The sequence below is a fragment of the Canis aureus genome, chromosome 29, assembly GCF_053574225.1.
Source record: "Canis aureus isolate CA01 chromosome 29, VMU_Caureus_v.1.0, whole genome shotgun sequence".
NCBI classification, from domain to species: Eukaryota; Metazoa; Chordata; class Mammalia; order Carnivora; family Canidae; genus Canis; species Canis aureus.
In genome coordinates this window covers 34,487,857-34,501,195 of record NC_135639.1, presented here as the reverse complement: position 1 = coordinate 34,501,195, position 13,339 = coordinate 34,487,857, and the positions used below count along the sequence as shown (strand labels likewise).

Here is a 13,339-nt window from a genome sequence, read left to right as displayed (position 1 = left end):
AAAAAGGTGCAAGGAAAAAACCATCAACCTTCTTGTTTAAAAATGCAGAAGTTAATAGTTTTCCCAAGCTCAACATAATGCTTAAACGGTGTGGCGCCTTTTCTTTGGTTTTCATTTTACTTACAAGTATTGCATTCATTCCTGATGCAATGCCATAGCTCAAACCTGAGAGGCGTGCTGCATATGTATACTCTTTTAAATCATCCTTCAATAACCTGATAAACAGGTATGTCATGTTGCAATGGAGAGGATCAGCATAAATGTAGCGACTAACAAAAAGAAAAACAAAAGAAATGCTTTGATACCTCAAGCAGTGGCATGGTAATGAAGAAACATGACCGAAGAGTATGGATATGCAGCCTCATGATCTGAATTTCTAGGGAAACAGAACAGGCCAACCTTATGTTTTACAATGGCAGGAAGACATCATTCTGTCATCAAAGACCGATTTCACATATAGAATTGATGAGATCTAAACCTAAATCGGGGTCCAATTTTGTTTGAGGAGAAAAATATGACAATCTGATGAAAGATGTTAAAAAAAAAAACAACAGAAATCAAGGAAAATTTGCATCATGTGAATGTAATCATTGAATACTTAGAATTAAGAGCTGACTTAAAAATTAAATGATGAGAAAATATAATTAGCCATAAATATTTTTCAAAAAGAAATTAAACTCATACCCTCAATCAAAAACGCTTCCATCAAATCAATATAAAAAATGTTGATGAGTGGAAGGCTCTAAGACGTGGGTACTTACATACATCCCATAGATGGTATTTTGGAGGTCATAGCTCAAGCCTGCTAGCTCTGCTGCATATGCATACTCGTTGAGTGAGTCTTTGAGGAGCTCAAGGTACAAATAGGCCATGTTACAGTGCAAGGGGTCCACATAAGCAAATGGGCTGGAAGAAAACGTTGACAGTAAAATAGCTGATTTATTACTTCCCGATGTGATATGGCCTTTCGAGATGGATCAAGAAACTGAACATCAGTTAATATAATTTCCTGAAGATATGGTTTGAATTCTTAGTGCTTAAATTTTTTGCCTCCTGAATCTGTTCTCAGGAGGCAAAAATTACATGATGTCTGAAAAAGAAGTCTGAAATATGCCATGTGTGCTGGTGGTGGTGAGGAGGGAGAAGTAATTGTTTACCCCAGATGGTGTGGCCAGACTGACAAGCTGGAAATGCAGGGCAGGTAAGGAGTGGGAACAGGCCAGAGGGAATGCCTGCCTTGAAGCTAATACAAGGAGGCATGGAGGGGCACCTGGCTGGCTCAGTCTGTGAAGCATGTGACTCTTGATCTCGGGGTCATGAGCTCCAGTCCCACACTGGATATAGAGATTACTTAAAATGAAAAAATAAATGTATTTATTTTTAAAGATTCTATTTATTCATTTGAGAGAGAGACAGGAAAGCAAACATGAGCAGGGGAAAGGGAGAAGCAGATTCTCCACCGAGCGCAGAGCCTGACAGACATGGGGCTCAATCCCAGGACCCTGAGATCATGACCTAAGCTGAAGGCAGATACCCAACCAGCTGAGCCACCAGGTGCCCCTGAAAAAATCAATAAAAAAAAAAAAAAGGGAGGCATGGCTGACAGAGCTCATACGGCATTAGCATGTCCTCCTCCCTCAGAACAAGCCATACCCTTGGTGAATGAATATGAGACTCTCATGAATATGAGACTGAGAAGTCTGTGTGCTGTGATTTTTGAACTTAAATAAGAAAAACGGAGACATGTAAAATGTTAGCTCATCTCTGAGTTTCCCCCCAAACCAAGAAAGCTACAGCACTGTCCCTAAAATAATTGATAATTCCCACCATACAAGTGCAGACAGAGCCAGGAAAAAATACTAAAATAAAAAAAAAACTTAAGAAGAGCAACTAAAATGAGGAAACAAGTCAGAGAGTGCAAGAGCTAAATAGGACACAGAGATTACCTAACTTAAATCATTTCCCAAATAAGAAACACAGCTTTTCACATGTCACCTGGACTGATAGTGGCAGAATTAGGATTCAATTCTGTCACTGCAGAATGCAAGTCAAGTGCAAGTGACCTACTCATTTGATTATATGACACTGCTTACCTTGATGATAAGTTAAAAGTCATTCACTCAACAAATGTGTATCACATGCTTATTACTGTAATAGACGTAAGCATGTATGGATCAGAAGAGCCTAGTGTTAGGTTCTTCTCTAGGTACTAGAAATAAGTAACAAATTAGGCAGTCACTGACCTCTAGAATTTAACAGTCTGGCTGGAGGAAAGAATAAATTTTAATATATCAAGTGGGGATAGTGCTATGAAAAAAATTAAGCAGGGTAAGAGGAATAGGAGTGAAGGGTGGTAGTAGTAAGATGGGAAGATTGCTAATTTACTTAAGATAGTTAATCAGCATCTCTCTCATAAGGTGACATCTAGGTCTAGACCTGAAAGAAGCAAAAGAGTAAGTTCTGGGGATACGTGGGTAGGGCAGGCTGAGGAAATAGCCAGTGTAAAGAACCTAAACCCAGGTCCTGCTTGGCTTGTTTGACAGCAAATTAGAGTTTCACTCTATCTATAGCACAGTGAATATAACTAATGTACTGACAGCAAAGCCAACAATTTTATCAAAGCTGATAATGAAGCAAAAAATAGAAGAGGCTTACCCATTTTGAGAATTAAAATCAGAGATAATTCTGTTAACTATATAAACATTCTCCATCTGGAAAATCTAAATGGATGCTCTGTTACTGAATTTTTTTTTAAAGTACTATATTATATACATGACAACACATTTCCTTCTTTAGGCAAACAGCAGCTCAGAAACTCACAGTACAATTCACAAAAGCAAAATTATCAATTAAAGAGAATCTAGGAAGGGCTTAGCCCCATAGGAACCTATGTGCTGATCTTAGGTGGAAGTGAAAAACCAGAAAAAGACAAGTCTGGGAGCTCAAAGCCATATGGTTCAAGCTTAAAGTGCAATTCCGAGAATTGTCCTAAAATGCTGCACGCCCAGTAGCTATGCTGGTGAGCTATAAAAGAGAACATGATTCAATTGCAATACTTAAATTCTGGTTCATTTGTTAATGAAAATATATAATTTTGTATCCAGGTGCTATATCCTTAGATATGGATCAGAGTTTTTAAAACTGTAAGTATGCATAATATAATCCTATTTCTGAAAATACTAAAAGGTGTACACGTACAGAAAACTTCTAGAAGAATATACAAGAAACCTAACAGTGTGAGCTCTAGGAAGACCGAACATGGAGAGGGACTTTTGGGAAGCAGACATTTTTAATTCTAAGAACTGCACTGGACAGTTTAGAGAATAAAAAAATACCAAATGGTCTCTCAAAAGATATCATAAAGAAATTCATAATCATAGAAATTATATGGCAAAGTGGTGACAAGCTGCTTGGAATGTTACAAATAACACTCTGAATACCAAAAAAAATAAAACCAGCTTTGTAATGTTCTCTACCAACAATAAGCCACAACCAGATAGTTCATGTTTCCTGTGAAAAGTAAACAATCTCAGCACAGCTCCAGATTAAGTCCATGATTCTTGGGTTATAAAATACAGTGTTTACACCCCTACAAGCTCAGCCATACATGTTGGGTGAAACACTAATTTCCTATTTAGAGTTTCTTTTTCCCTTTTCTAAAACATTTAAAATGCATTTAGTTTTAATTTCGTGTCAAGACTATCAAATAAAAATTAGTGGAGATTATTACAGGATGATAGGTTTATTTCCTACACACACCACTGATTTTTAAATAAAAATGACAAAGTATAAACTTTCAAAGTAAAATTTGAACTAGATGATATACTTTATTATATAAACAAATAAAAGGAGACAGAGATGAACTGTAGATTTACACTGAGAAATCATTCCAACAGTATTATTCATAAATGTTACTAAGCATGTTCTTTTTAATTAAATCATTTTAAGTCAACCACGCCAGGAACAGAGAAAATAGTATCTAAGAGCTTCAGATGTTTAAAGGCTGGAAAAGACTCAAATCATTTAGTAACTACTACCTCCTCCTCTGGGCAAGTTTCAGGAATACAAAACCAAAACTACAACAGAAAACAGCCTGAATTATTTAAATATTTCCTGACTGAAACTTCTGGGCGAGTCTACAGCTTCCCCAGACTCCAAAGTCCTAAAGGCCAGGAAAATCCTCCTAATCGCTAACATAAATCATGTCAGTTAAACGGTGTGCTCAGTGCAAAGGAAGAATTGACAACCTTGACTTTTACAATATACCTTACCACCAGCAGCCTTCCCTGATTCAGGCAATGTAACTCTAGTTTCTTTAATTTCTACACATGGATCTTCACGGAAGCAAAGAAATTTTTTAGGAATGTGATCGTTGACTTTTATAAGAAACTTTGTAACTAGATTCATTTTACATACCTGAAAAATTCAAAGTTCAGACAAGCCTTTGGCAAGAAAAACTTATCATCTTGTTTGAACCAGAGTTTGCTCATAGCTGTATCCTGTGACAGAGAAACGAATTGGTTAATGAAATATGGGGCACATTTGGCAAAAAAGTTCAGTCAAATCACTCTTCAAGAGTAACACAGAAAAAAAAAAAAAAAAAAAAAAGAGTAACACAGAGGCAATGCTGAGGGTTTCATGGCTTTGAAGCATATTCAGAGGACCACCAGGTGGGAAGGTGAAGAGAGAAAACTGCCGATGCTGGTAGCAGAGAGAAATCACCCTTCTGTCTTCTCTGAGTGAGGGAAATGAGGACATAGCAGAGGAAGAGAGAGACTGGAGAAGCCAATACCAACTATCCTGTCTCTGTCTTTCCGAACACTGGGAGGCAGACAGAGGAGTCCTTAAAAGGTGTGGCAGCCAGCCTCCAAGGTGGGCTACAGCAATCCCTCCCTGTTGCCATTCACAATCCTGGATAGTCATTTCTCCCACAATGAACCAGGATTGGTCTATGTGACCAACAGACGATGACAGAAGTGACGAAATTAGGTTCCAAAAGATACTGAGGCTTTCATCCTGATCACCCACTTTCTCTCTTGAATCACTCACTTTGGAGGAAGCCAGCTTGCAAGTCAAACAACTCTACTGAGAGGTCCATGTAGTGAACTAAGGCCTGCCAACAACGACACAACTGAATTTAGGAGAAAACTCTTCAGCCCTGATTGAGCCTTCAGAGGCTGAAGCCCCAGTCAACAGCTTGACTACAACCTAGTAAGAACCCCTAAGCCAGAATTACCCAACTAAGCTACTTCCAGATTACTGACCTTCAGAAATTACATGGAGATAAAACAAATGTTTATAGTTGCTAAATTTTGGAGGAATTTGTTATGTAAAAATAGATTGCACGGCCAAACATGAACAAATAAGCCACTATTTAAACTCTCTAATTCACTCATACTGTATTTAAAATTCTTGAGGGTGCCTGGGTGGCTCAGTTGGTTAAGTGTCTGCCTTTGGCTCAGGTCATGATCTGAGTTCCACATCAGGCTCCCTGCTCCTGAGAGAGTCTGATCTCCCTCTCCCTCTCTCTCCCTGCTCATGCATGCTCTCTTTCTCTCAAATAAATAAAATCTTTAAAAAGAAAATAAAAATAATAAAACTCTTGAAACTCTGACAAGAGATAAATGTTCTTACTTTGAGAAGACCTATTTAAAACAAATGAATAATAGGAGAGGCAAACAAGCTCTCTTTGAATCGCCTAACCTATAACTCATTAAAATGTAATTTTTTTCTTCCAAGTTTTGAATTTAAATTCTGCTTAGTTAACATATAGTGCAATATTAGTTTCAGAAGAATTCAGAGATTCATCAGTTACATATAACACCCAATGCTCATCATAACAAGTGCCCTCATAATACTCATCATCCATCTCCCCTAACCCCCACTTCCCTCCCTCCATCAACCCTCAGTTTGTTCTCTATTCTTAAAGAATCTTTTACAGTATGGGGCACCTGGGTGGCTCAGTGGTTGAGCATCCGCCTTTGGCTCAGGCTGTGATCCTGGGATCAAGTCCTGCATTAGGCTCCCTATAGGGAGCCTGCTTCTCCCTCTATGTCTCTGTGTCTCTCACAAATAAATAAATAAAATCTTAAATAAAAAAAAAAAGAATCTCTTAGTTTGTTTCCCTCTTTTTTCTCCCTCTTCCCCCATATGTTCATCTGTTTTGTTTCTTAAATTTCACATATGAGTGAAATCATATGGTATTTGTCTTTCTCTATTTCACTTATTAGCATAATACTTATGTCCATCCACTTTTTGCAAATGACAAGATTTCATTCTTTTTTATGGCTGAGTAATATTTCATTGTGTGTGTATATGTATGTATGTGTATATATATATGTATATGTATATGCCACATCTTCTTTACCATTCATCAGTCAACGGATGGACATTTGGGCTTTCTCCATAGTTTGGCTACTGTTGGTAATGTTGCTATAAATATCCAGGTGCATGTATCCCTTCAAATCTGTATTTTTGTATCCTTTGGGTAAATAGTAGTACTATTGTTGGATCAGAGGGTAGTTCTATTTTTAACTCATTGGGGAACCTCCATCTGATTTTCCACAGTGGCTGCACCAGTTTGCATTCCCACCAACAGCGTAAGAGCGTTACCCTTTCTCCACATCCCTACCAACACCTGTTGTTTCTTGTGTTGTTAATGTTAGCCATTCTAACAAGTGTGAGGTATCATCTCATTGTGGTTTTGATTTGTATTTCCCTGATGATGAGTGATGTTGAGCATTTTTTCATGTGTCTGTTGGCCATTTATAAATGCCTTCTTTGCAAAAATGTTTATCCGTGTTTTCTGCCCATTTCTTAACTGGATTTGTTTTCTAGGTGTTGAGTTTGATTAAGTTCTTTATAGATTTTGAATACTAACCCTTCATCAGATATATCTTTGCAAATATCGTTTCCCATTGCCTTTTAGTTTTGTTGAATGCTGAGCAGAAGCTTTTAATCCTGATGAAGTTCCAATAGATCATTTCTGCTTGTTTCCCTTGCCTTTGGCGATGCATCTAGCAAGAAGTTGCTGCAGCCGAGGTCAAAGAGATTTCTGCCTGCGTTCTCCTCTAGGATTCAGATGGTTTCCGTTCTCACATTTAAGTCTTTATCCATTTTTAGTTTATTTTTGTGTAAGGTATAAGAAAGCAGTCCAGTGTTACTCTTCTGCATGTGGCTGTCCAGTTTTCCCAACACCATTTGTTGAAGAGACTATCCTTTTTCCAATGGATACTCTTTCCTGCTTCATTGAAGATTAGCTGACCAGAGTTGAGGGTCCCGTTCTGGGTTTTCTATTCTGTTCCATTGAACTCTGTGTCTGTTTTGTGCTATCACAATGTCTTAATGACTACAGCTTTGTAATACAGCGTGATGTCCAGAATAATGATGCCTCTAGCTTTGCTTTTCTTTTTCAAGGCTGCTTTGGCTATTTGGGGTCTTTCGTGGTTCTGTACAGATTTTAGGATTGCTGTTCTGTCTCTCTGAAAAGTGCTGGTGGCATTTTGATAGGGATTATATTAAATGTGTAGACTTCTTTGGGTAACAATGTCTGCATGAAGATAGAATGTTTTCCCATTTCTTTGTGAACTCTTCAATTTCTTTCATAAGTGTTCTATAGTTTTCAGAATATAGATCTTTTACCCCTTTGCTTAAGTTTATTCCTAGGTATCTTATGATTTTTGGTGTGATTGTAAATGGGATCGAGTCCTTGATTTCTTTTTCTGCTGCTCTGTTACTGGTGTATAGAAATGCAACAAATTTCTGTACACTGATTTTATATCCCGTGACTTTGCTAAATTCGTGTATTAATTCTAGCAAATTTTTGGCAGAGTCTTTGGGTTTTCTACAGAGTATCATATCATCTGCAAATAGTGAAAGTCTGACTTGCTCTTTGCTCATCTGGATGCCTTTTCTTTCTTTTTTATTGTCTTAATTGCCAAGACTCAGATTTCCAGTACTATGTTAAATAGTCTTCCTCCTGACCACAGAGGAAAAGCTCTTAGTTTTTCCCCATTGAGGACAGCTATGGGTCTTTTGTATACGGCTTTTATGATATTGAGATTTTTCATCTGTACCTACTTTGTTGAGGGTTTTTATCAAGAATGAATGCTGTATTTTGTCAAATGCTTCTTCTGCATCTATTAATAGGATCATATGGTTCTTATCCTTTCTTTTATTGACATGGTGTATCACACTGATTGATTTGCGAATACTGAACCACCTCTGCAGCCAAGGAATAAATCCCACTTGATTGCTGTGAATGATTCTTTTCACATACTGTTGGATACAATTTGATAATATCTTGAGAATTTTTTCATCCATGTTCATCAGAAATAATGGCACTTTTTAGTGGGTTCTTTGGTTTTGGAATCAAGGTAATGTTAGCTTCATAGAAGATATTAGGAAGTTTTCCTTTCATTTCTATTTTCTGAAACAGTTTGAGAATAGGTATTAACTCTTCTTTAAATGTCTGGTCGGATTCCCCTAGGAAGCCATCTACCCTGGACTTTTGTTTGTTGGGGATACTCGATGATTAATTTCAATGTTGATTATGGATCTGTTCAGATTTTCTATTTCTTCCTGTTTCAGTTTTGGTAGTTAGTATGTTTCTAAAAATTTGTCCATTTCTTCCAGATTGCCCAGTTTGTTGACATATAATTTTTCATAATATTCTCTTAAGATTATTTGTATTTCTGTGGTGTTTTGTGATTGTTCCTCTTTCATTTATGATTTTACTTCTTTGGGTCCTTTCTCTTTTCTTCTCAGTAAGTATGGCTAGGGGTTTATGGAAGGAGGAGGGTCAAGATGGCGGAAGAGTAGGGTCCCCAAGTCACCTGTCCCCACCAAATTATCCAGATAACTTTCAAATCATCCTGAAAACCTATGAATTCGGCCTGAGATTTAAAGAGAGAAGAGCGGGAATGCTACAGTGAGAAGAGTTCGTGCTTCTATCAAGGTAGGAAGACAGAAAAAAATAAAAAATAAAAAACATCCAAGGGGAAAGGCACTCCCAGGGAGCTCGGGCAGGATTCCAGGAGGGGTGGGGATGCCGGCAGGTTCCCAGAGACACTAACAGAGGGCCTGTGCCCTGGGGGAGAGCGCGCCACACCCCACGGCCGAGCTCCCTAAAGGGCTGCAGCGCACGCCCGGGGGGGCCCCGGGAGCGGCTCGGGGCGGCGGCTCCACTCGGAGGGGGCTGCGCCGGGGAGCGCAATTCCAGCGCGCAGGCCCCCGAGCCCAGGGCGACACAGCCCAGGATCCGGCACTCCAAGACAGGCGGAGGCCGGGAGGTGACAGGACCCTCCTGCCGCTGGGGTGGCTCCGAGCTGTGCAGATCGGCGCTCCTGCCCCGGGAGCATCCAGGCCCCTGCAGACTGAGAGCTGCGGTACTTACGGCGGGAGCTGACTCTAGGGCTGGATAGCTGGCCGCCGCTACTGTTGTTGTTAATCCTGGGGCCTCACAGGACAAACAACCCCCACTGAACCTCAAAGTGGCCTCACAGGATAAACAGGATAAACAATTCCCACTGAGTCCTGCACCAGGCAGGGGGCTGAGCAGCTCCCCCAAGTGCTCACACCTGAGAATCAGCACAGCAGGCCCCTTCCCCAGAAGACCAGCTAGACAGGGGAAAAGCAAGTTATTGATCAAGCAGCACTGGAAAGTTCTAGTGGAAGTCGAGGGATTGACAGTATATAGAATCAGAGGATACTCCCCCTTGTTTTTTGTTTTCTGTTTGCTTCCGCCCTCTTTTCTTTTTTTCTTTTTCTTTTTCTTTTCTTTTTTCTCTTATTTTTCTCCTTTTCCCAGTCAACTTGTTTTTGGCCACTCTGCACTGAGCAAAATGACTAGAAGGAAAACCTCACCTCAAAAGAAAGAATCAGAAACAGTCCTCTCTCCCACAGAGTTACAAAATTTGGATTACAATGTCAGAAAGGCAATTCAGAAGCACAATTGTAAAGCTACTGGAGGCTCTAGAAAAAAGCATAAAGGACTCAAGAGACTTCATGACTGCAGAATTTAGATCTAATCAGGCAGAAATTAAAAATCAATTAAATGAGATGCAATCCAAACTAGAGGTCCTAACGATGAGGGTTTAATGAGGTAGAACGAGTGAGTGACATAGAAGGCAATTGATGGCAAAGAGGGAAACTGAGGAAAAAAGAGAAAAACAATTAAAAGATCATGAGGATAGGTTAAGGGAAATAAATGACAGCCTCAGAAGGAAAAATCTACGTTTAATTGGGGTTCCCGAGGGTGCTGAAAGGGACAGAGGTCCAAAATATGTATTTGAACAAATCATAGCTGAAAACTTTCCTAATCTGGGAAGGGAAACAGGCATTCAGATCCAGGAAATAGAGAGATTCCCCCCTAAAATCAATAAAAACCGCTCAACACCTTGACATGTAATAGTGAAGCTTGCAAATTCCAAAGATAAAGAGAAGATCCTTAAAGTAGCAAGAGACAAGAAATCTCTAACTTGTATGGGGAGAACTATTAGATTAACAGCAGACCTCTCTACAGAGACCTGGCAGGCCAGAAAGGGCTGGCAGAATATATTCAGGGTCCTAAATGAGAAGAACATGCAGCCAATACTTTATCCAGCAAGGCTCTCATTCAAAATGGAAGGAGAGATAAATAGCTTCCAAGATATGCAGAAACTGAAAGAATATGTGACCTCCAAACTAGTTCTCCAAGAAATATTAAGGGGGACTCTGTAATAGAAAGAGGAGGTCCAAGGGAACAATCCACAGAAACAGGGACTGAATAGGTATCATGATGACACCAAATTCATATCTTTCAATAGTAACTCTGAACGTGAATGGGCTTAATGACCCCATCAAAAGGCGCAGAGGGAAACAAAAGGCGCAGGGTTTCAGACTGGATAAGAAAGCAAGACCCATCTATTTGCTGTCTACAAGAGACTCCTTTTAGACATAAGGACACCTACAGCCTGAAAATAAAAGGTTGGAGAACCATTTACCATTCAAATGACCCTCAAAAGAAAGCAGGGGTAGCCATCCTTATATCAGATAAACTAAAGTTTATCCCAAAGACTGTAGTAAGAGATGAAGAGGGACACAATATCATACTTAAAGGATCTATCCAACAAGAGGACTTAACAATCATCAATATTTATGCCCCGAATGTGGGAGCTGCCAAGTGTATCAATCAATTAATAACCAAAGTTAAGACATACTTAGATAATAATACACTTATACTTGGTGACTTCAATCTAGCACTTTCTACACTCGACAGGTCTTCTAAGCACAACATCTCCAAAGAAACAAGAGCTTTAAATGATACACTGGACCAGATGGATTTCACAGATATTTACAGAACTTTACATCCAAACGCAACTGAATACACATTCTTCTCAAATGCACATGGAACTTTCTCCAGAATAGACCACATACTGGGTCACAAATCAGTTCTTAACCGATACCAAAAGATTGGGATCGTCCCCTGCATATTTTCAGACCACAATGCTTTAAAATTAGAACTAAATCACAAGAAGAAGTTTGGAAGGATTTCAAGCACATGGAGGTTAAGAACCATCCTGCTAAAAGTTGAAAGGGTCAACCAGGAAATTAGAGAAGAATTAAAAAGATTCATGGAAACTAATGAGAATGAAGATACACCATTCAAAATCTTTGGGATACAGCAAAAGCAGTCCTGAGGGGGAAATACATTGCAATACAAGCATCCATCCAAAAACTGGAAAGAACTCAAATACAAAAGCTAACCTTGCACCTAAAGGAGCTGGAGAAAGAACATCAAATAGATCGTACACCCAGCAGAAGAAGAGAGTTAATAAAGATTCGAGCAGAACTCAATGAAATAGAGACCAGAAGAGCTGTGGAACAGATTAACAAAACCAGGAGTTGGTTCTTTGAAAGAATTAATAAGATAGATAAACCATTAGCCAGACTTATTAAAAAGAAGAGAGAAAAGACTCAAATTAATAAAATCATGAATGAGAAAGGAGAGATCACCACCAACACCAAGGAAATACAAACAATTTTAAAAACATATTATGAGCAGCTATACGCCAATAAATTAGGCAACCTAGGAGAAATGGACGCATTTCTGGAAAACCACATACTACCAAAACTGGAACAGGAAGAAATAGAAAATCTGAACAGGCTAATAACCAGGGAGGAAATTGAAGCAGTCATTAAAAACCTCCCAAGACACAAAAGTCCAGGGCCAGATGGCTTCCCAGGGGAATTCGATCGAACGTTTAAAGAAGAAACCATACCTACTCTACTAAAGCTGTTTTCGGAAAGATAGAAAGTGATGGAATACTTCCAAACTCGTTCTATGAGGCCAGCATCACCTTAATTCCAAAACCAAACAAAGACCCCACCAAAAAGGAGAATTATAGACCAATATCCCTGATGAACATGGATACAAAAATTCTCAACCAGATACTAGCCAACACGATCCAACAATACATTAAGAAGATTATTCACCATGACCAAGTGGGATTTATCCCTGCAATGCAAGGCTGGTTCAACACTCATAAAGCAATCAATGTGATTGATCATATCAGCAAGAGAAAAACCAAGAACCATATGATCCTCTCAATAGATGCAGAGAAAGCATTTGACAAAATACATCATCCATTCCTGATCAAAACTCTTCAGAGTGTAGGGATAGAGGGAACATTCCTCAATATATTAAAAGCCATCTGTGAAAAGCCCACAGCAAATATCATTCTCAATGGGGAAAAACTGGGAGCCTTTCCCCTAAGATCAGGGACATGACAGGGATGTCTACTCTCACCACTGCTACAACATAGTACTAGAAGTCCCAGCCTCAGCAATCAGGCAACAAAAAGAAATAAAAGACATTCAAATTGGCAAATTAGTCAAACTCTCCATCTTCACAGATGACAGGATACTGTGCCTAGAAAACCCAAAAGACTCCACCCCAAGATTGCTGGAACTCATACAGCAATTCGGCAATGTGGCAGGATAAAAAATCAATGCCCAGAAATCAGTGGCATTTCTATATACTAACAATGAGACTGAAGAAAGATAAATTAAGGAGTCAATCCCATTTACAATTGTACCCAAAAGCATAAGATACCTAGGACTAAACCTAACCAAAGAGGTAAAGGATCTATACCCTAAAAAACTACAGAACACTTCTGAAAGAAATTGAGGAAGACACAAAGAGATGGAAAAATATTCCATGCTCATGGATTGGCAGAATTAATATTGTGAAAATGTCAATGCTACCCAGGGCAATTTACATATTTAATGCAATCCCTATCAAAATACCATGGACTTTCTTCAGAGAGTTGGAACAAATAATCTTGAGATTTGTGTGGAA

The 13,339-nt window shown here is 39.0% G+C and overlaps 1 protein-coding gene across 11 annotated transcripts in view; it reads right to left on the bottom strand.

Moving 5' to 3' along the window:
- IDE (insulin degrading enzyme) overlaps window positions 1-13,339 on the bottom strand; it is a 140,961-nt gene that overhangs the window by 21,417 nt on the left and 106,205 nt on the right. For 9 of the 11 annotated variants that reach the window (XM_077878390.1, XM_077878394.1, XM_077878392.1 and 6 more), the window contains 2 exons: window positions 4,417-4,499; window positions 762-906 (listed from right to left, as the gene is read on the bottom strand). In XM_077878390.1, the coding sequence (XP_077734516.1) occupies window positions 762-906; window positions 4,417-4,499 (228 nt within the window). Of the gene's footprint in view, window positions 1-124; window positions 270-761; window positions 907-4,416; window positions 4,500-13,339 lie in introns of all 11 variants that reach the window. The other 2 variants (XM_077878389.1, XM_077878388.1) reach the window with 1 other exon arrangement.